General features: G+C 47.9%; 1 protein-coding gene across 3 annotated transcripts in view; it reads left to right on the top strand.

The window, feature by feature from the left end:
* The window catches only part of FADS1 (fatty acid desaturase 1), a 61,733-nt gene that overhangs the window by 6,733 nt on the left and 31,974 nt on the right, over positions 1–23,026 (top strand). Inside the window, exon 1 of one of the 3 annotated variants that reach the window (XM_088454540.1) lies at positions 19,206–19,758. The exons of the other annotated variants lie outside the window; for them this stretch is intronic. Coding sequence (XP_088310666.1) covers positions 19,585–19,758 — 174 coding nt within the window. The 5' untranslated portion in view covers positions 19,206–19,584. Of the gene's footprint in view, positions 1–19,205; positions 19,759–23,026 lie in introns of those variants that run through there. 3 annotated transcript variants of the gene reach the window in all.

Genomic DNA, 23,026 nt, shown 5'->3' with positions numbered 1-23,026 from the left:
TTTTTTTTAAAAAAAGCATAAAAACAGCTAAAATCACAGAATTTGTTGGTTTCTCTGCTCCTATGCTATTATTAACCTCAATAACCTTAATTTCCACTCATTTCCAGTCTATTCTGAACACCTCACACCTCACAATAGTGTTTTCATGTCCAAAAGGTTGCACCGAGGTAGCTGGATGACTATGCTAAGCGACACGAGTGGGCGGCACAAACACGTGACCCATCTAGGAGTGACACTGCAGTGGCAGACAGGATGGCAGTTAGAAAAACTAGGCCCCAAACTGTACATAATGCAAAGAAAAAAAAGAAGTGCAAGATGGAATTGTCCTTGGGCCCTCCCACCCACCCTTATGTTGTATAAACAGGACATGCACACTTTAACAAATCAATCATTTCAGCGCCAGGGTCTGCCACACAACTGTGGCTGAAATGATTGGTTCGTTTGGGCCCCCACAAAACAAGCTGGCAATTAATGTGTCCCTGCACAAACTGGCTCTACGGAGGCAAGATGTCATCCTCATCCTCCTCATCCACCGATTCCTCACCCTCTTCAGTGTGTACATCCTCATCCTCACAAAGTATTAACTCGTCCCCACTTGAATCCACCACCACAGGTCCCTCTGTACCTTCTGGAGGCTGGTCTCCCTGGAAGAGCTGATAATTCATTTTGATGAACATCATCTTCTCCACATTCTGTGGAAGCAACCTCCTACGCCTTTCGCTGACAAGGTTCCCGGCTGCACTAAACACTCTTTCGGAATACACACTGGAGGGGGGGCAACTCAGGTAAAATAGAGCCAGCTTGTACAGGGGCCTCCAAATTGCCTCTTTTTCCTGCCAGTACAGGTATGGACTGTCTGACATGCCTACTTGGATGCTGTCACCGATGTAATCCTCCACCATTCTGTCAATGGTGACAGTATCATATGCAGTGACAGTAGACATGTCAGAAATTGTTGCCAGGTCCTTCAGTCCGGACCAGATGTCCAAACTTGGTCCTGCCTGCCCTGCATCACCGCCAGCGGGTTGCTTAGGATACCTAAGTTTTTTCCTGGCAGCCCCAGTTGCGGGAGAAAATGAAGAAGGAGCCGTTGACGTGTCACGTTCCGCTTCAGCTGACAGTGTGTTCACCAGCAGGTCTTTGCACCTCTGCAGGCTTGTGTCGGCCGGAAAGAGAGACACCACATAGGCTTTAAACCTAGGATCAAGCACGGTGGCCAAAATGTAGTGGTCTGATTTCAACAGATTGACCACCCTGGAATCCTGGCAAAGCGAATGAAGGGCTTCATCCACAAGTCCCACATGCCGAGCGGAATCGCTCCGTCTTAGCTCCTCCTTCACTTTCTCCAGCTGCTTCTGCAAAAGCCTGATGAGGGGAATGACCTGACTCAAGCTGGCTGTGTCTGAACTGACTTCACGTGTGGCAAGTTCGAAGGGCTGGAGAACCTTGCACAACACGGAAATCATTCTCCACTGTGCTTGAGTCAGGTGCATACCCCCTCCTTTGCCTATGTCATAGGTGGATGTATAGGCTTGTATGGCCTTTTGCTGCTCCTCCATCCTCTGAAGCATATAGAGGGTTGAGTTCCACCGCGTCACAACCTCTTGCTTCAGGTGATGGCGGGGTAGGTTCAAGAGTGTTTGCTGGCGCTCCAGTCTTCGGCACGCAGTCGCTGAATGGCGAAAGTGGCCAGAAATTTTTCGGGCCACCCAAAGCGTCTCCTGCACGCCCCTGTCGCTTTTCAGAAAATTCTGCACCACCAAGTTTATTGTGTGAGCAAAACATGGGACGTGCTGGAATTTGCCCAGATGTAATGCCCGCACAATATTGGTGGCGTTGTCAGATATCACAAATCCCCAGGAGAGTCTAAGTGGGGTAAGCCACTGGGCGATGATTTCCCTCAGTTTCTCTAAGAGGTTGTCGGCGGTGTGCCTCTTACTGAAACCGGTGATACACAGCGTAGCCTGCCTTGTAACGAGCTGGCGTTTCTGAGATGCTGCTACTGGTGACGCTGCTGCTGTTGCTGCGTAAGGTGATACATCTACCCAGTGGGCTGTCACAGTCATATAGTCCTTAGTCTGCCCTGTTCCACTTGTCCACATGTCCGTGGTTAAGTGGACATTGTGTACAACGGCATTTTTCAGGACACTGAGGACACTTTTTCTGACGTTTCTGTACAGTCTCGGTATCGCCTGCCTAGTGAAGTGGAATCTAGACGGGATTTGGAACCGGGGACACACTACCTCCATCAATTGTCTAAATCCCACTGCACTAATGGCGGATACCGGACGCACGTCTAACACCAACATAGCAGTCAAGGCCTCAGTTATACGTTTTGCTTCAGGATGACTGCTGTCGTACTTCATCCTCCTCGCTAAGGACTGTTGGAGGGTCAATTGTTTAGTAAAAGTAGTGGTGTTCCTACTTCCTCTCTGGGATGATGAACGACTCCCAGCAGCAGCAACAGCAGCAGCGGCAGCAGTAGGCGTAGCAATGCAGGATCCTCCAGAGGAATCCCGGATAGGAGAGTCAGTCATGCCAGTGACATGGCCTGCAGGACTACTTCCGATCCTGACTAAGGAGGAAATTGACGAGGAGGGAGTTGACGGTGTGGTTTGCAGGCGCTTGGATACAACAGGACAACGGGATTTAGGTGTCCCTGGACTGCTTACGGTCTTAGCCAAAGTTTCTGAACTTGACAGTAACTTTTTATGAACGCGCTGCAGGTGCCGTATAAGGGAGGATGTTCCTAGGTGGTTGACGTCCCTACCCCTACTTATTTCACCTTTACATATGGTACATATGGCAAGACAGTTGTTGTCCGGATTTGGATAGAAATATTGCCAGACCAAAGAGGTGGAATGTTTGGTCTTCTGCCCAGGCATGACCGTGATGGGCTTTTTCATCCCACGGACAACAACTGTCTCCCCCGGAGCCTGATTTAAACAAACCACATCACCATCAGAATCCTCCTCGCCAACTTCCTCCTCAGCGCCAGCTACACCAGTATCCTCATCCTGTTGTACTTCAACAGTGACATCTTCAATTTGCATATCAGCAAGTGGACTGTGGGTGCTCCTTTCAGCACTTGCAGGGGGCATGCAAATGGTGGAAAGAGCCACCTCTTCCCGTCCAGTGCTGGGAAGGTCAGGCATCGCAACCACCACCACACTTGGACTCTCCTTGGGGATTTGTGATATCTTCTTAGAAAGCACAGTTCTTCGCTGTGCTTTTTCCAGCTTAACTCTTTTGATTTTTTTAGTGGGAGGAGGGCTTCCATCGTCATGTGAAGCTGAACCACTAGTCATGAACATACTAGGGATCGACCTTAGCCGTTCCTTGCCACTCCGTGTCGTAAATGGCATATTGGCAAGTTTACGTTTCTCTTCAGCTGATTTAAATGTCTTTTTCAAGGTCATTTTCCTGAACTTTGCCATTTGGGATTGTATGTGCCCTCTACTATGACATTGGGCATCGGCCTTGGCAGACGACGTTGATGGCATGTTATCGTCTATGTCATGACTAGTGGCAGCAGCTTCAGCACTAGGAGGAAGTGGTTCTTGATCTTTCTCTATTTTATTTTTATCGGAGAAAGTTTGGTCCTCCATTTATGTTATATCGATTTGATATATACGTGCGGCTAAACACAGAAAATAATTTTTTTTTTGGTTTGGACTGGAGTGTACTTTGTGGGTTACAGCACCCTTTAACGGTCAAGCCAGCCGGCCCTTTACTTATGACACAGGCGCACTCTTGGCACTACTTTGTTGATGCACGTGCGGCTACTGCGCACACAATTCACAAACACAGAAAATAATTTTTTTTTGGTTTGGCCTGGAGTGTACTTTCGGGGGTTACAGCACCCTTTAACGGTCAAGCCAGCCGGCCCTTTACTTATGACACAGGCGCACTCTTGGCACTACTTTGTTGATGCACGTGCGGCTACTGCGCACACAATTCACAAACACAGAAAATAATTTTTTTTTGGTTTGGACTGGAGTGTACTTTCGGGGGTTACAGCACCCTTTAACGGTCAAGCCAGCCGGCCCTTTACTTATGACACAGGCGCACGCTTGGCACTACTTTGTTGATGCACGTGTGGCTACTGCGCACACAATTCACAAACACAGAAAATAATTTTTTTTTTGGTTTGGACTGGAGTGTACTTTCGGGGGTTACAGCACCCTTAACGGTCAAGCCAGCCGGCCCTTTACTTATGACACAGGCGCACGCTTGGCACTACTTTGTTGATGCACGTGCGGCTACTGCGCACACAATTCACAAACACAGAAAATAATTTTTTTTTTGGTTTGGACTGGAGTGTACTTTCGGGGGTTACAGCACCCTTAACGGTCAAGCCAGCCGGCCCTTTACTTATGACACAGGCGCACGCTTGGCACTACTTTGTTGATGCACGTGTGGCTACTGCGCACACAATTCACAAACACAGAAAATAATTTTTTTTTTGGTTTGGACTGGAGTGTACTTTCGGGGGTTACAGCACCCTTAACGGTCAAGCCAGCCGGCCCTTTACTTATGACACAGGCGCACGCTTGGCACTACTTTGTTGATGCACGTGCGGCTACTGCGCACACAATTCACAAACACAGAAAATAATTTTTTTTTTGGTTTGGACTGGAGTGTACTTTCGGGGGTTACAGCACCCTTAACGGTCAAGCCAGCCGGCCCTTTACTTATGACACAGGCGCACGCTTGGCACTACTTTGTTGATGCACGTGTGGCTACTGCGCACACAATTCACAAACACAGAAAATAATTTTTTTTTTGGTTTGGACTGGAGTGTACTTTCGGGGGTTACAGCACCCTTAACGGTCAAGCCAGCCAGCCCTTTACTTATGACACAGGCGCACGCTTGGCACTACTTTGTTGATGCACGTGCGGCTACTGCGCACACAATTCACAAACACAGAAAATAATTTTTTTTTGGTTTGGACTGGAGTGTACTTTGGGGGTTACAGCACCCTTTAACGGTCAAGCCAGCCGGCCCTTTACTTATGACACAGGCGCACGCTTGGCACTACTTTGTTGATGCACGTGCGGCTACTGCGCACACAATTCACAAACACAGAAAATAATTTTTTTTTTGGTTTGGACTGGAGTGTACTTTCGGGGGTTACAGCACCCTTAACGGTCAAGCCAGCCGGCCCTTTACTTATGACACAGGCGCACGCTTGGCACTACTTTGTTGATGCACGTGCGGCTACTGCGCACACAATTCACAAACACAGAAAATAATTTTTTTTTTGGTTTGGACTGGAGTGTACTTTCGGGGGTTACAGCACCCTTAACGGTCAAGCCAGCCGGCCCTTTACTTATGACACAGGCGCACGCTTGGCACTACTTTGTTGATGCACGTGCGGCTACTGCGCACACAATTCACAAACACAGAAAATAATTTTTTTTTTGGTTTGGACTGGAGTGTACTTTCGGGGGTTACAGCACCCTTAACGGTCAAGCCAGCCGGCCCTTTACTTATGACACAGGCGCACTCTTGGCACTACTTTGTTGATGCACGTGTGGCTACTGCGCACACAATTCACAAACACAGAAAATAATTTTTTTTTGGTTAGGACTGGAGTGTACTTTCGGGGGTTACAGCACCCTTTAACGGTCAAGCCAGCCGGCCCTTTACTTATGACACAGGCGCACGCTTGGCACTACTTTGTTGATGCACGTGCGGCTACTGCGCACACAATTCACAAACACAGAAAATAATTTTTTTTTTGGTTTGGACTGGAGTGTACTTTCGGGGGTTACAGCACCCTTAACGGTCAAGCCAGCCGGCCCTTTACTTATGACACAGGCGCACTCTTGGCACTACTTTGTTGATGCACGTGCGGCTACTGCGCACACAATTCACAAACACAGAAAATAATTTTTTTTTGGTTAGGACTGGAGTGTACTTTCGGGGGTTACAGCACCCTTTAACGGTCAAGCCAGCCGGCCCTTTACTTATGACACAGGCGCACGCTTGGCACTACTTTGTTGATGCACGTGCGGCTACTGCGCACACAATTCACAAACACAGAAAATAATTTTTTTTTTGGTTTGGACTGGAGTGTACTTTCGGGGGTTACAGCACCCTTAACGGTCAAGCCAGCCGGCCCTTTACTTATGACACAGGCGCACGCTTGGCACTACTTTGTTGATGCACGTGCGGCTACTGCGCACACAATTCACAAACACAGAAAATAATTTTTTTTTTGGTTTGGACTGGAGTGTACTTTGGGGGTTACAGCACCCTTTAACGGTCAAGCCAGCCGGCCCTTTACTTATGACACAGGCGCACGCTTGGCACTACTTTGTTGATGCACGTGCGACTACTGCGCACACAATTCACAAACACAGAAAATAATATTTTTTTTGGTTTGGACTGGAGTGTACTTTCGGGGGTTACAGCACCCTTAACGGTCAAGCCAGCCGGCCCTTTACTTATGACACAGGCGCACGCTTGGCACTACTTTGTTGATGCACGTGCGGCTACTGCGCACACAATTCACAAACACAGAAAATAATTTTTTTTTTGGTTTGGACTGGAGTGTACTTTCGGGGGTTACAGCACCCTTAACGGTCAAGCCAGCCGGCCCTTTACTTATGACACAGGCGCACGCTTGGCACTACTTTGTTGATGCACGTGCGGCTACTGCGCACACAATTCACAAACACAGAAAATATATTATTTTTTTAGCACTTGGGGGGAGCACCCCTGATGGACAGAGCACCCCCTGGACAACACTACAGCACTCCTTTAGGACTGGGACACTGCACAGGACTTTGGAGTGGACACAGCCCCTATGGAGAACTGACTGCACAACACAGTCCAGCCAGCCCCTATGGACTTTGAAGTAGTGGACACAGCCCCTATTAACAACAGCAGCACAGCACAACACAGCCAGCCCCTATGGACTTTGAAGTAGTGGACAACAGCAGCACTACACTACACTACACTACACAGCCCTAACTCCCACCCTCCCTCTTCACTGTCCACAGCCGAGTGAGAAAATGGCGCCGACGTGTGTACCTTATATAGGATCCAAAACCCGCGAGACTCGGAAGGCGGGAAGATGACGTTTTGCCTCGATTTCAGATCCGAGTCAGGCGGGAAAAGTCGAGCCTGACTCGGATCGGACTCGGATCGGGGGGGCTCGGGGGGGTTCGGATTTCAGAAATCCGAACCCGCTCACCCCTAGTATAATAGCAAAAGCAGTATGTATGATATATTTATTATAAAGTTGTTTAAATATATGTAGCAACAAAGTATTATTAACTTTAACCTTATCAAGCTGTGGTGTAAGCAGCCAGTTTAATCATAGGGCCTGATTCAGACTCGCTCGCTGCTGCCGATGCTGTGCATTGTGTATGCATTACAGTGTGCGCATGTGCATACCTTAGTGAAAGGTCACAATGCATTCGCTCGCTGCACATAGACAGCCCAGCAGAGTGAGTGACAGGGGAAGCCAGTTATAGGTGGTAACATTGGCTGGCCAATAAAAACGGGGGAGTGGAGGTGCAAACGCAGGCGTGCCTGAGCATCTCAACGGCGTTTTAGAGGTGTACATAATTATATAAGACAGCATCATAGTACACGTCACCTAGCTTGTTTTTACACTGAAGTGCTCGCAGTGCTTGCGGCAGGGTATGGTCAACCTCAAGCGCTGCGATCGCATCCGATGTACCGATGGTTGCATACACTTCCTGGACATGACGTGCACAAGTGGGCATCTTAGAACAGGCTGGTGGGTGTCTGCATACACTATGTGATCGAGCTGTAAGATATATTGGGTGTGCTAAATGCAGTGCTGTGTGGTAGCACTGCATACACATCGTGCGAGTGATCGATTCTAGCGAGCGGCTCTGAATCAGGCCCACAGTGCGAAGAGATGACTACAGAGTAGGATATCATAGACGGTTGCAGTGCATAAACCACTCACAGGGCTGTAACTAATAGGTGTGCAAGCGCTGCTGCCTCACAGAGCACAGGGCACTGTAGTCTGCACTGTCACTGCCCCCGGCCCTTGCTTCTGACTACAGTACCCTGCTGCAACCACTATCACTGCAACAATGCCCCCAGATTGTCCTTTGGATGATCCAGTGATGCACCAAGCCGTCTGTGCAGCTAGGAACATCCTCAGGACGCTACAGCTACTGCTGCACTCCCTGGTGGTGGCAGCCCCGCCCCCTCTGCGCAACATCATGATGAAATGCGCTCTGGGGGCAGGGATGGCACAGGGCACACTGCAGCCCTGTTACAGCACTAAGCACTAATCGCACATAAGGAGAAATGTATCAAACCATGGAGAGAGATAAAGTGATAACCAATCAGCTTCTGTCATTTTACAGGCTGTGGGCAGGATGTACTATGCATTGCATTATGGATGCGGTACATCTCGCCACTTATCGGGTACATACTTTAATAACATAAGTTAATAACGCCGGCATGTACCTATTATTGAGAATAAAATAGCAAAGACCAGCTCTTCCAAAAAGAGCTGTCCTATGCGATGACAGGACTTCTGGGTTTTTGATCCAGGAGTCCTATCAGCACATGCACTTCTGAGACGTGCGAGATGGGGGACACTGGGAGAGAGCCGATTGGATCAGTCTCAGTGAACTTTGAGAAGATAAGCCTATAGGCTTTTATTAGGTAACGCCATCTAGTGATTGCTGTTGCAGAGTGTCCTTTGGACGCCCTGAGCACGCACTCTGTAGTCTTTACAGCCGCCCGGAGTGACCTAGGGATGCTTCAGGAAGTGCTGTACTTTCTGGTGCTGGTGGCCCTGCACCTTAGCGTGAGGTAGTGACATCACATGTTCATTGGGGGGGCGGCACTGGGGTGGCCCAGAGCAGAGGTGTCACAAAGTCTGGTGACACCCGGTGCGCACTCTGGATATCCCCGGTGCCCAGACAAAAAAGGGAGTGTGGCCTAAATAAAGGGGGCCTAGCCTCATGGGGGATCCCGATAGCATCACTCCGGGGGGCAGCCCAGCATCACTGGAGATGCTGGGCTGCCCCGGAGACTGGGCAGTCTGCACTGTTGGCTCCTCCTCTACGACAGGAGCCGGGTGGTACAGGAGAGTGTCACACTGCAGCACCCGGCTCCTGTCACTGCAGAGGAGCTGGCATTTTGGTGTCACCCCCTAAAGGGTGACACCTGGGTGCGGCTTGCACCCATCTCATGACGCCAATAGCCCAGAGGTTGGGTGACGAGATCCACAAAATACTGCTTTGAACAGCAGACTTAGGAAAAATAACTATTAAGTATAGTGCGCAAAACCTGCTGCCCCCGGTTTGACACAAAAGTGGAGACTCACTCAGCTCCAATAAATAGATATAGCAGAGAAATTGTTGTGATACCAGGTGGCGCTGGATAAACAAATGTCAGAATATAAAATATAGGACAAGACGTATACATAAAATACTTTTCATAGGTGAAAGATCCCAGCATAAACAACTTTCTATGTAAAGTTCTCAGAGTCTCCAGGAGTTGTTCAAATGGCACATGAAAAAAATTAAATACAAAACACGAAACCGTCTTAATAGTCTGATACAGTGTTCCAACCAATATCTAAATGAGAAAGGTGAAGGGAAATAACATAGGGGGTCATTCAGACCCGGTCGTTAGCGCCGATGCACTCGGACCGGGTCAATGGCCCCCCACAGAGCATGCGCACGCCGGCGCCATCGTGCGCATGCGTGAGACCCGCAACGACCGACAGCGCCGGTCGTAGCGGGTCTCGATCCAGAGGGGGAAAGCTGTCGATGTTGATTGACAGCTAGCCCCGTTTGTAAGGCGGGCCGGGGGGGGGGTGGCAGCCCAAACGGGGGCGTTCCCATGGGAACGCCTACCGTTTGGGGGTGGCCTCAGTGGAGAGCTTCCGGCTCAGACAGAGCCGAAAGCTCTCCGGGGCTTATGACAAGGGAGACCCTACCCTAGGGTCACGTCGTAAGCCCCGATGGTCGCGATGGTCTTGACCATCGCGACCATCACCTTAGGCGGTCGTAAGGCTGTGGGTGTTAACCCACAGCCTTACCACCGCAAAGGAGGACGTCTTGAAAATTCAAGACATCCTCCCCTAATTCAGACCAACCGCACGCTCTGTGCGACCGGCTCTGAATGAGGTCCATAGGTCTGTCAATTGGTCGGATGCAATCGATGTGTACCCCAACTCACATCAAAATATGTGATTATTTTCCCATAAGGGTTTCTTTTGTTCTTCCCACCCACTCAGTGATTCCAAACTGGTTTCTTATAGCCACACGATAATTGCAGAGATAGTAGAATAATGCGTACCCTACTCACATAATATGGACGCTGTGTTCTGCATATAAATGTTTCTTTCAGTTGTCCCTGGGGGTGTTCTTGAGGTTTGTCCCCATAAAATATATCCATAACTACACTTGTATATTAAGCGTAATAATAAATCCGTCTTTAGACAGGAATCCCTCACGTTCCACCTTTCCAATTGCTCTCTTCCCCCGACTCCAGTACGCCACCAATTTGGATATCCTTAAAAGTGAACTACAGTCACTAGTATCCAATAGTTAATATTTTTTATTTCATGGTAAATAATTTTTAAAACAGTGTTACAATAGAAATTCAAAAACTTATCTTAAAGACATGGTGGCTGGTCCTAAGGGAGAGTTTTCTTGTAGAATCGTGATTTCCAGGGATATACAGGATAGTCTCTTAGTCAATGGTGCAGGGTGTTGGATAGAGTTCCCAACATGTTTCGCCTCATAGGCTTCTGCGGCGGTGATGTGTGTGCAGCAGCAGCAGCAGCAGCCAATGAGAGTCTGTCTGACTCTCATTGGCTGCTAGTTAACACACACATTGTTGCCGCGCTGGCGGCGATGTGTGTGTAAACTGCATAGCCTGAGCCTGCCATCCACCCTCCTCCTGGAGCTATTGGGTAAGCGCTGAGGGGGAGGGAAGGGGCTCGGCTGTGCAGCACAGGACCGGCGCTGGGCGTAGGGAAGCCTAGAGCCGGTCCTGTGTAAATGTGTAGCGCTGACCGCACGCACTGCGGTCGGGGCTACACTGCCTAACTAGAGTGGGCCGGTACCGTGGCCGGCGGCGCCCCCCTGCGCCGCCGGTCCTACGACGCCCAGGGCACACGCCCTGCTCGACCACCTTAGTTACGCTACTGTGTGGTTGCCAACTTGTCTGACCCCAAAACAAAACCCATTTAGTACCAGTATCTTACAAGATGTTTTACCATGGACCTGATAACAGCCCTGATGCAGTGCATGACCTGGATAAGTGAGTATCATAATGTATAATATTAGTATTAGCTAATAATTGTGAAGTTTGTACTCATGTCTGTTTTGCATCTTGAGGATTGTGATCCTGGAAATGCCCTGCACTGTATGCCTGATTTTTTGTTTCCTGAATATGAAATAGGTGTCTGCACTAAAGTGGATTTGTTACCTATATACAGTGGAGGCACATAGTGCCTCATGCCTCAGTAATCTGAATAGCATACCTGCCAATATTGGAGGATGTATCTCCAGTGGGCATGGCCACACCTCCCCTGGAAGAGATTTGCTTTTTATGCCACATGCTGTTGAGACCCCTGCCTACCCGGCCCCCTGAGCGCCCAACATCATCCGCTGCGCACGTCATTACATCTCGCAGAGGGAGTGGGCAGCACCTGTAAGTGCAGCACTGAGCGAAGCGTCCTGAGGGCGATATGATTGGCTGTACAGGCGGTGCCTGTCTGGAGCGCTCCATACACCCTGCTAGCAAGAAGCAAGGGCCATGAGGCGATGACAGTGCTCTTTGCTCTGTGCGGCAGCACCAGTCACACACCCCTATACAGCTGGGGGAAAATGGGTGCTTTTGGGGAATCGGTATGAAATACCGCCGGCCGCATGGCTCGATTCCCGGAAGCGCCTGGCCGACCACAGCAGAGTTGCCGGCAGCGGAAGCCCGACAGCGCTGGAAATCCCAATCGTCCCTAAGGTAAGTATATACTAACCTAACCTAACCCCCTAACCCTAACCCTCCTTAGGGGTGCCTAACCCTAACTTCCCCCCCAAGTGCCTAACCCTAATCCCCCCTCTAAGTGCCTAACCCTAACCCCTCCTTCCCCGCTGCCTAAACCTAAGTCCCCGGGGTGGTGCCTAACCCTAACCCTCCCTCCCCCTAGCCTAACCCTAACCCTCCCGGGGGGTACCTAACCCTAAGTCCCCCCCGGGTGCTCTAAACCTAACCCTCCTCCCCCGTGGCTGTCCGCTCGCGGCGCCTGGCATCCCTTCGATCGGGATGCCGGGCGCCTGTCTCCCGGCGTCGGGGAAATGTCAGGCGTCTACATCTAGACGCCTGGCATTTCACCCTCGCCGGGATATGACAGTCGGGAAGCCGGCTGCCGGTATTAAGGCAGCCGACTTCCCGATTGTATACCGTTTTTGGGGATACAGCAACAAATATACAATTAAATATCTGCCCCTAAGTGTATCTCTTTACTTAATTCAAACAGCCCCCAATTGTCACCTCACCTCCTCTCTGGTTACTTCCTCTTATGTCCATCTCCAAGACTTCTCCTGCACTCAATCACACCTTTTCATCAAATCCTACTATCCATCCCCCTTTCCTCTCCTCCCTTGACCAGCTCTCTTCCCAGTTCACCCTCCAACTGCTCACCTTTCCCCTTACAAAGTAATATTATTATTATTATATAATGTGGATGACACATTCTTGGGGAAGGGACTTGAAACGCGAGCAGTAAGAAAGACAATGTGACTTTGGATCAATGAAGTCACAATTGGCTGTGAGAAATTGGTGCATGCAAGATAAGCTTTTGTTCTAGATATTAACTCCTTCCACTCCATGTTAAACTAAATTTTTATTTATGGGCGGAGCTATCCTTTAAAATACTGTACTGTTTAATTATCATGTGTAATGTTACATATTTTGTAACTATAAATGTAATTTTAATATACAAAACATTTTAGGGTTTATAATAAAAAAAAAAACACAAAACAATTTGGTCGCTAAAAATGAAGATGAAAAAAATCATAACTAAATAATAATAATAATAATAACTACATAGTAAAAATGTACTTACTAAAAATGACCAAATATTGACCGAATATAAGAAATGTGCAAATGAATGGCCATCCATTATAATAAACGGGTTGGATAAGGGATGTCGGCGATGGGGATGCTGGCAGTCACAATACCGACAGCGGAATCCCGACAATTGAATCTCGACTCAACCAGGTAAGTATACTAACACTAACCCCTAAATGTCCCTCCCCCCCAGTGATAACCCTAACCTCCCCCTAGTGCCTAACCTCCCCCCCACAGCCTAATCCTCCCCCTAGTGCCTAACCCTAACCTTCCCCCTGCAGCCTAACTCTAACACCCCACCCACGCAGCCTAACCCTAAACTTAACCCTCCGCCTAACCCCAATACTTACCTTCGGGATGCGGCAGTCGGGATACTCGCGCCGGGATTCTGACTGCTTTTGGGATTCCAGCGCCGGTATTTTGAGCGCCAGTATCCCACCCACCAGGAACATAACTACATCCCTAATAAGCAACTACAAATGTGTACCATTTTATTTTTAGTCCAGTGTATGAAAATTAAATATTGATATTACTACATTGATGTAATGTCAGCTAACAATGAATTAACTTATATTTATCACATATATTATAAAAAGTATGCATTAGGCAGACATACTGAAGACAGATCAGTTACTCAATCTCTTTAAAAGGAGTGTGCTTATTTACATAGAGATTACTCAGAAATTATTTCTGCATTCAAAGTCAGAACATGAAATTGGGGTATTACATTATCAAAGTACTTTGACATAAAGTGTGTGACTTTGATGTGTTATCCAATATACTGTAAGCAGATATGATGCTTATCCAAACCCCCCATCGTCCAATCACAGTAACCAGTACTGCGTGAAAAGGGGTTGTATGTATTTGAGACAGAGAGAGTGAGAGTATGTACACCGCTATACCTGCTCATTAACGCAAATGCATAAAAACATGTGGACGTGGTAAAGATGGTCATTTGTACGGGTGTGGTATGACAATGTCGACATGGTCATAATGTCGACATTGACCATATCATCATTCATCATGAAGACAGTGATGAAACGTCTAACATGATAGAATGTAGATATATCGTCTTCAGTAACCCAGAGGTGACTTACCTGCTTCCGATGGCTGCAGCGAGTCAAGCGCAACTTAAGGTCCCTGGGGATCATGTGATTGTGAGTTCCGGGTCAGAGCTATTATCATCCGGCGTTCCAGTGAGTATTTCTGCCCTATTCCAAACCATAATCCCTACTCTTTCCTCTAGTACCTAACCATAACCTCCCCTCGCAGCATAACCCTAACCGACCCCACAACCTAACCCCTAACCCCCCCCGCAGCCTAACCCTAACCTCCCCCAGCAGCCTAATGACCCGTACACACGGGACGATCAGACAACAATCAGATATCATTGCCTGATCATCCTGCATGTTCGATATCGAGCAACCAGCAACATGCACCAACCCCCAAACGACTTAACGACCCGCGATCAACGGTCGCAGGTCCTTATAGTAAACAGGCTAACCTGGTCGATATCGACCAGGTTGGCCTGCATGCACAGGCGATGGTTGATATCAATATCAACCATCCGTGCCAGCGCATCGATGGTCGTTGGAGGGGGCTAAAAAAAGGACGATACGAACGATATCGTTTATATCGTCCTTTTTATCTGACCTTATGTATGCACCATTACACTAACATCCCCCTGCAGCTTAACCCTAACATCCCCCGCAGCCTAACCCTATGCTCTCCCCCGCAGCCTAACACTATCCTCTCCCCCGCAGCCTAACCCTATCCTTTCCCCCGCAGCCTAACCCTAACCTCCCCCCACAACCTAACCTCCTTCTGCAGCCGAACCCTATCCTCTCGCCCGCAGCCTAACCCTAACCTCCCCCCGCTGCCTAACCCTGTCCTCTCCCTGCAGCCTAACCCTATCATCTCCCCCGCAGCCTAACCCTAACCTCTCCCCGCAGCCTAACCCTATCCTCTCCCCGCAGCCTAACCCTATCATCTCCCCCGCAGCCTAACCCTAACCTCTCCCCACAGCCTAACCCTATCCTCTCCCCGCAGCCTAACCCTATCCTCTCCCCCGCAGCCTAACCCTAACCTCTCCCCACAACCTAACCCTATCCTCTCCCCCGCAGCCTAACCCTAACCTCTCCCCACAACCTAACCTCTCCCTGCAGCCTAACCCTATCCTCTCCCCCGCAGCCTAACCCTATCCTCTCCCCAGCAGCCTAACTCGAACCTCCCTCCGGCAGCCTAACCCAACCTAACTATATATATATATTATATATATATATATATATATATATATAAAGAGAGAGAGAGAGAGACCCCGCCAGTTAAAATCCTGCGTTTGCCCCTGCTGTCTTGTAACTGGGCATCCATACTGGTGGTCTTTAATCTAGACATACTTCCAATACTAGGTATATTCAACAAAACAAACTTTTTATTTTTTACTATTACATAATATGTGTCCTTTGCTCTCAGAGGCCGTCATCGCACAACACTCTTCTGTGTCCGGGACATACAGTATATTTGCTGGCAACGGGTTGCAAATGAATTGTGTATACACACTTACCAATCCACCGCCTGACATGCCTGGCCACAGGAACCGATAGTGATGTCTTTGTTTGGCCAGCATATGGGTTGTTCAGCATGTCACCCGTACACACTGGCAGATGTAACAATATATATGCAAGATATATCGGCATCTGGCGTGCTGAACGGCCGACGCAATATGTCTGTAAATGACATATAAGGGTATACACACCTGCAGATGCACTGAACGATATATCATTTGTCAGCTGTACGAACAAAATATTGTACAGTATGTGCCCGGCTTTAGAGCAGAAGTCATTGCCTACAGGTTATGTGTGGTTGATGAACCTGGGGTCTGTTTTGCTACACTGAGATAAGCTTGTTTTTCTGCAACCTGTCTGTTCACATGGGCTGATGAGGGCAATACTCACCTGATCCACTCATACTGTATGTATCAGCCCCAATGCTTATCAAACAGGAATTCAGAGTTCATCAGACAAACAGGCTGATATATGAACAGCAAATAGAACAGTGCTTTAGATTAGATAGAGGGTATTATCTGGTCTTTACTATCACTATATACCTACTGACAGCAGATAACATGTCAACTTTGTTTGTACAACAGTTAAGGATCATGCATGCATGCATGCAGACAAGGGATGCTTACCATTCAATTTCATTGAATAAGTAATGTAAATGACTGAAATTAATCTAGAAATAATTACAGACCAGGTCCCTGTATATACAGTATAATACCCACAGCTTTTACAGGATCCAATCAGATTAGTATTACTAAGAAGAACATGCAGGGTAGGCTAATGAGGTGTTGTAAATCTACATAACACACAATATTCCCAATGTTAACAGTATAACTGTACTATGGTAAAAGGGGTTAATATATTAACAGGGGTATTCAATATGGGAGCGAAAACATCGTTTTTGCATTAATATCGGAGGTATGACGTCATTATCGCAGGTTTTACTTTTACACCGTATTCAATTTCAAAGACTTATCGCAGTTTTGAAAAGTCTTTGATAAAAAACGGGGATAACTTTTCACCATTGAATAGGTGTCGAAAAAAAGTGCAGAATTGGGGTTTAGGGGTGCAGGCTTAAAAAAAATAGCCTGCACCCCTGGGAATGACATTTAAAAAAGAACTGTGTCAAAAAAAATAAAAAAATAAAAATAGGGACACCCCAAAAAATTCATTTAAAAATTGGGGTAAAAAAAAATGGGAAAAAATTGTTTAACAATAGGGAAATAGGTTCAGGGCTATTCTGCAAGTATGCGGCAGGTGTTTTCTAGAATAGAATTATAGCGGCAGTTGCACAAATGCAGAATTTTTAAAAACAGACTTTAGGGACATCAAAATATGCTAGTACCCATTTTCATGTACTCCAAATTTGATGGGACCACTTAAAAAAACGCAAAAAAATAACCTAAGTGCTCTTCTGCATCACTTCTTCAATGTCGGGAAAAAAACACCTGCTGCGGCTATTTAAATCCCCGACTTTCATTTAAAGGCTAAAACGGGGGTACCCATAGTGTTCCCCCATGTTTTTACAACTTTAGGGGGGTCTTACAATTTTTTTAAGGAAGAATTTGTAAATTTACGCAAATCCAACTTCGGAGTTTCCCGTTTTCGTTAATTTTATATTGAATACGGGGATAAGCAGGAGCGCGCCCGATACTTTAACGCAGGTAAAAACACCGATATGAAACGTTAACTTCGGCAGTGAAGTTAACGTTTCATATTGAATACCCCTCTTAGTCTATCAAATAATCATTAGCTTTGTTCTCTGGTTAAATACAAGAGGAATAGGTACAATAATATACTGTATGAGGTATATGATTTTCATTTGACCATTAATAGTTATGCTACTAGGATCTATTCAACAGTGTGTATCTTTTTTCATTCATATTTTTATATTTTATAGTACATGGATACAAAGGCTTTACAAAACAGACTTAATTTGCAATATGATGTTTGCTGCTCATTGTCAGTATGCAGATGCTTATATACAACGTGGATGGGTATGGCCAGGGTTAGGATACCGATACCTGTCGGTCGGTCCTAACCCTCCCCGGTGCCTAAACCTAACCTCCCCCCTAGTGTCTAACCCTAACCCTCCCCCAAACCCAGATATTTACCTTTGGGATGCCGGCGGTTGGGATACCGGCACTGGGATTCTGACAAGTATTTGGATTCCAGCGCCGGTATTCTAAGTGTCAGCAGGGTCCCATGTGTCGGGATACTGAACCCATACACAGGGCCTGCACTACCACTAGGCAATTGCGTAGGCTACAAGGGTTTAAAAATGGAGAAGCAACTTTTAATTTGTGAGGCTCTTAGCTACTGCTCCTCCATCTTACTACTGTGCTAGGAGTGTGGCGTTGGCCTTTGAAATCACAGCACAGCGCCCCACTTCTAAACTGATGGGGGCTACCGCTGCCTCTTGCTGTACTCAGGGTAGAAAGCAGGAAGGGGAAGAGGGTAGCCTCTGTCAGGGGAGGTGGGCGAGGATGCAGGGTTGTGCCTAGAATGTGAGCATAAGCAAATGCTAGAATAAACCCTTCCCCTGTAAAAAGACCCATAAAAACAAATATCTATTTGCTTTGGGACAACACTCTAATTGAGTTAAGTTACTAAGGCCCCATTTATCAATGATCGCTTTTGCAATGCGATCAGGGCATGCCAGTAACGCCCATGATCGCATTGCAAAATGCGATCACACCGGCCGGATGTATCATCCGGGACATGAGCTCCGAAAGTAGCCCGTCTCTGCGATGTCTCCGGAGAGCTGCCGGCCAGACTGCACGATCAGTTGCCATAGCCGGAGAGGGTTCCGGCGGATCCCTTCGCCGGCTAATTATGTGGTGGCAGCCCATAGGCTACAGCGGCTAACACCAGCTTCAGCTGCAGGGGCCAATATTTGGAATGCATCGCATTCCGGATATTGGTAAATCTGGTAGCATCGCATACCCAATAGAACCTATGGGAGATGGAGCTGCCAGCGGTAATGGAGGGATCATAGGTATCCCTTCCTTAATACATCAGGGGGATACCTAATATTTAAGGTAAACCCCCGAAAACGGGATTATACCTCAAACACACTTTGATAAATGGGCCCCTGTATTGTAACTGTATTGTGCTGTGGGACTTAAGCACCATTACATTCACTCGGCATTCCTGAACCTGGAGCAAGTGATATCATTAATTACATACAGGTTTTTCATGATTGCCTGTTACACTGCCACCTTCCGGACATTTCGGATGAATGAATGAATTGTCGGCATAGTTTATGTAAATAAAGCTTCCCAATACAGATTTGATAACGGGCTTTTTTTATGGCGGCATGAGCGGCTTCTCTCTTCTCTGAGGAATATAACGGCCTATTCATGAGTTCTGACGTCATTATGAGATCGCCAATCAGTGGCAGCAGGCGGGTGCTAAGAACACCAGATGCTTGATTGGCCAAAGCGGTGGCGAATCACAGAGGAGGGATGACAGCGAGGGGCGTGTCATGCAGCCGCCGTCCAAGAGCATCAGGTGCTGAAGCTTCAGAGCGCTGCTGCCGGTCGGGGAGAGCGAAGCTCCTCTTGCAAAGACTGCAGCCAGCACATATATACCACTGCGTCTATAGGGAGGTTTCAGGGGATGCCTATAGAGTGACAGGGAAGTGTGCACTCAGCAGGATAGTGGGCATGGTATGTTGGGGATAAAGGGGCTGGTAGGGGCAAAAGATTGGGCATGTCAGCGCTGTACATCTGATGTGCTATAGGTTACTGGTGCAGGTCTATGAGCAGTGTATACAGTACATAGCATATACAAGGAATGGTATGCTGCACATAGATTATGTACTATATGGGCAGGGTAAGGAGAACCTGTAGGTGGTATTGCCAGTGTTTTGTGCAGACAGTCACAGTGTAAAGCACATTTGCAGCTAAGGGATACATAGATATAGCAATGGGATCTGGAGGAGAGCTTGCTTACTACACATGGGAGGAGGTCCAGAAGCGATGCACACGCGAGGAGCGATGGCTGGTCATTCACCGCAAGGTGTATGACATCACAAGATTCTGCTGGAAACACCCTGGGGGACCACGCGTCATCAGCCACTATGCAGGCCAAGATGCCACGGTGAGTTGGGTCACACCCATCACTTCACATAGGACCATACTTGCCTACTTTTGAAAAAGCATTTCAGGGAGATTGTGAAAGGAACACCTATGAGCGCAGCAGTACAGTGAACATGTACTGCTACATCTGAGAGGTGTGTCATAAAATTGCCTTACATCCAAATGTAAACGAGTATGATCTACATGTTGGGGTTCCATATACATGGCCAAGAGTCATTATATATGTAAATGTAGATAGCCATAGGGAACATTGTGCCTTATATATCTCTGATTCCCTCCCCCCACCAAGTATATAACAGCTACATAATGGGGGTAAGGTGCAATCAGGGAGATTGCTAGACCCTTCAGGGGGTTAGGGAGATTACTGCTATTTCATGGAGGAGTTGTCTAGTATGGCTAGGACATACGGGCAATACCATAGTCCCAGAGCCGGCCCTAGGCAAAGGCAAACTAAGCAAATGCCTATGGGCATCCAAGCCCGCCTAGGGCCGGCGGAGGTTTGGGGCAGGCACAGCCAGGGCACCTGCTGCTGCCTTTGCAGAGACTCTGACAGCTGCTACTACTGCTGTGTACAGCGTCCACAATCGAAGCTCAGCTGAAAGCTCAGATCCGGCTCGTCAGCAGCAAACAGCGGGCAGCAGTGGAACAGCCAGTGGTGGTTTGCGGGGGCGGGGCAGGGCACCTGGACGAGTGCTAGTGGAAAGCACCAGGTCGGCTCTGGGGTGGCATGTATCGGGATGCGGCCTGCCAGCCTTAGCCGGAAAAATCGGGTCCGCTGCCCATGGCTTGCTGTACCTTGAGTTGGGCGGTTCTGCTGGCTGCGCTCAAGTAAAGTAAGTCTGTAACGGAGAGGGCTGGGATGCTGTGGTGCTCACTGCTAGGAGAAGGGTGCTCTGCTGGGATAAGGGTGCTGGGTGAGGGTGGATACTGACACCATGCTGTGCTGGGAGAGAGGGGTGCTGTGCTGGGTGAGGGCTGGGGGATGCTGGGTGAGGGGGGCGTGCTATGCTGGGACAGGGGTGCTGTTTCAGGTGAGGGGTAGCATTGTGCTGAGCTGGGTTGAGGGGGTTGCTGTGCTGGACGAAGGCCAGGTTGCTGGGTGACGGGTGCTGTGCTGGGAGAGGGGTGAAGGGTGCTGTGATCTCTGCTGTGCTGGGTGAGGACCAGGGTGCTGGGTGAGGGGGGCATGCTGTGCTGGGACAGGGGTGTTGTTTCTGGTGAGGCGTACCATCCTGCTGAGCTGTGAGAGGGGATTGGTGTGCTGGGCGAGGGCCGGGTTGCTGGGTGATGGGTGCTGTGCTGGGAGAGGGGTGAAGGGTGCTGTGATCTCTGCTGTGCTGGGAGAGAGGGGCTGGGTGAGGGTCGGGGTGTTGGGTGAGGGGTTGTGCTGTGCTGGTATAGGGTTGCTGGGTCAGCTGAGGAGTGCTGACAGTGTGCTGGGAGAGGGGGTGCTGTGATCTGTGCTGGGAGAGGGGTAAGGGTGCTGTGCTAGGAGAGGTGTGCTGGGAGAGGGGTGATGGGTGCTGTGATCTGTGCTGGGAGAGGGGTGCTGTGACCTGTGCTGGGAGAGGGATGATGGGTGCTGTGATCTGTGCTGGTAGAGGGGTGATTGGAGCACTGCACAATGGGGGAAGGGGCCCCAGCACAGGGATACCACACCCCTTCTGTAAGGCCACATCCCTTTTCAGGATCCCAGGGGGGGGGCACCACCAAAAATCTTGCCTAGGTCACTAATTTGGCTAGGCTGGCTCTGCATAGTGCAAAAGAACCAAGGATCGGGTCACCTGATGAATGACTTGGGCTCCTATTCATGTGCCTATTAGTAGAGCATAGAATACACTTATGATCAGTGTGACAGCCTCAGGTCTAGCAATTAATGTACATTATAAAGGAGCAAGGAGGCTTGGTTTAAATTAGGGATGTGCAGGCTCGGTTCTACTCGGTTCCGTTCGGTTCTTTTTACCGAATCTTATTGGCTATCCAAAACTCGTGACAGCTGAAACCCAATAAGATCCGGTAAAAAGAACCGAACGGAACCGAGTAGAACCGAGCCTGCACATCCCTAGTTTAAATATTCGAATACGCAGCGTAATAAAGTTCTGGAGAACTGCAATAGTAGGCAAGCAGCTGCCAATCCCAGCCATAGTGAGATTTCCCATGACACTGCTGTCATGCACTGTAATAACACTAATATGTACTTCAAACTAATAAAGACATTGGATCACATTTTAATATATTGCTATTTATAAAACATATTTTGGAAAATGGCATGCAAGTATACCATTGGTTCTCCTGAAGCATATTCCCACACTTTATCAGGGTTTCGTGATTGAAGATGATAAAAGACCAACTAGGCGAAATGCAAATTGCCTTATTTAAAAGAGCTATTAGTATTAATTAGGTATACAGCCATGGCCAAAAGTTTTGAGAATGACACAAGTATTGGTTTTCACAAAGTTTTCTGGTTCAGTGTTTTTAGACCTTTGTGTCAGATGTTACTATGGGATACTGAAGTAAAATTACAAGCATTTAATAAGTGTCAAAGGCTTTTATTGACAATTACATTAAGTTTATGCAAAGAGTCAATATTTGCAGTGTTGGCCCTTCTTTTTCAAGACCTCTGCAAATCGCCCTGGCATGCTGTCAGTCAACTTCTGGGCCACATACTGACTGATGGCCGCCCATTCTTGCCTAATCAATGCTTGGAGTTTGTCAGGATTTGTGGGTGTTTGTTTGTCCACCCGCCTCTTGAGGATTGGCCACAAGTTCTCAATGGGATTAAGGTCTGGGGAGTTTCCCAGCCATGGACCCAAAATTTTGATGTTTCGTTCCCCGAGCTACTTAGTTATCACTTTTGCCTTATGGCAAGTTGCTCCATCATGCTGGAAAAGGCATTGTTCATCACCAAACTGTTCTTGGATGGTTAAGAGAAGTTGCTCTTGGAGGATGTTTTGTTAACATTCTTTATTCATGGCTGTGTTCTTAGGCAAAATTGTGAGTGAGATCACTCCTTTGGCTGAGAAGCAACCCCACACATAAATGGTCACAGGATGCTTTACTGGGAAGCAGCAAGCTTTGTGAAAACTAATATTGTATAATTCTCAAAACTTTTGGCCATGGCTGTATATACATGTGTACATTTCAGGAGCTGTGAAAATATATGGGGGATGGGGGAATTTTTGTTATGCAGACCAGACTTCCTGACACTAAATCTATTTAAATCTTTTAGCCAGTAATAGTTGATTACAGTGGACAATATTATGCCTAGC

This window comes from Taudactylus pleione, unplaced genomic scaffold (genome assembly GCF_031769625.1).
Source record: "Taudactylus pleione unplaced genomic scaffold, aTauple2 ptg000619l, whole genome shotgun sequence".
Lineage (NCBI taxonomy): Eukaryota > Metazoa > Chordata > Amphibia > Anura > Myobatrachidae > Taudactylus > Taudactylus pleione.
The sequence above is the reverse complement of the archived record's forward strand: the minus strand, read 5'-3'. Positions and strand labels throughout refer to the sequence as shown.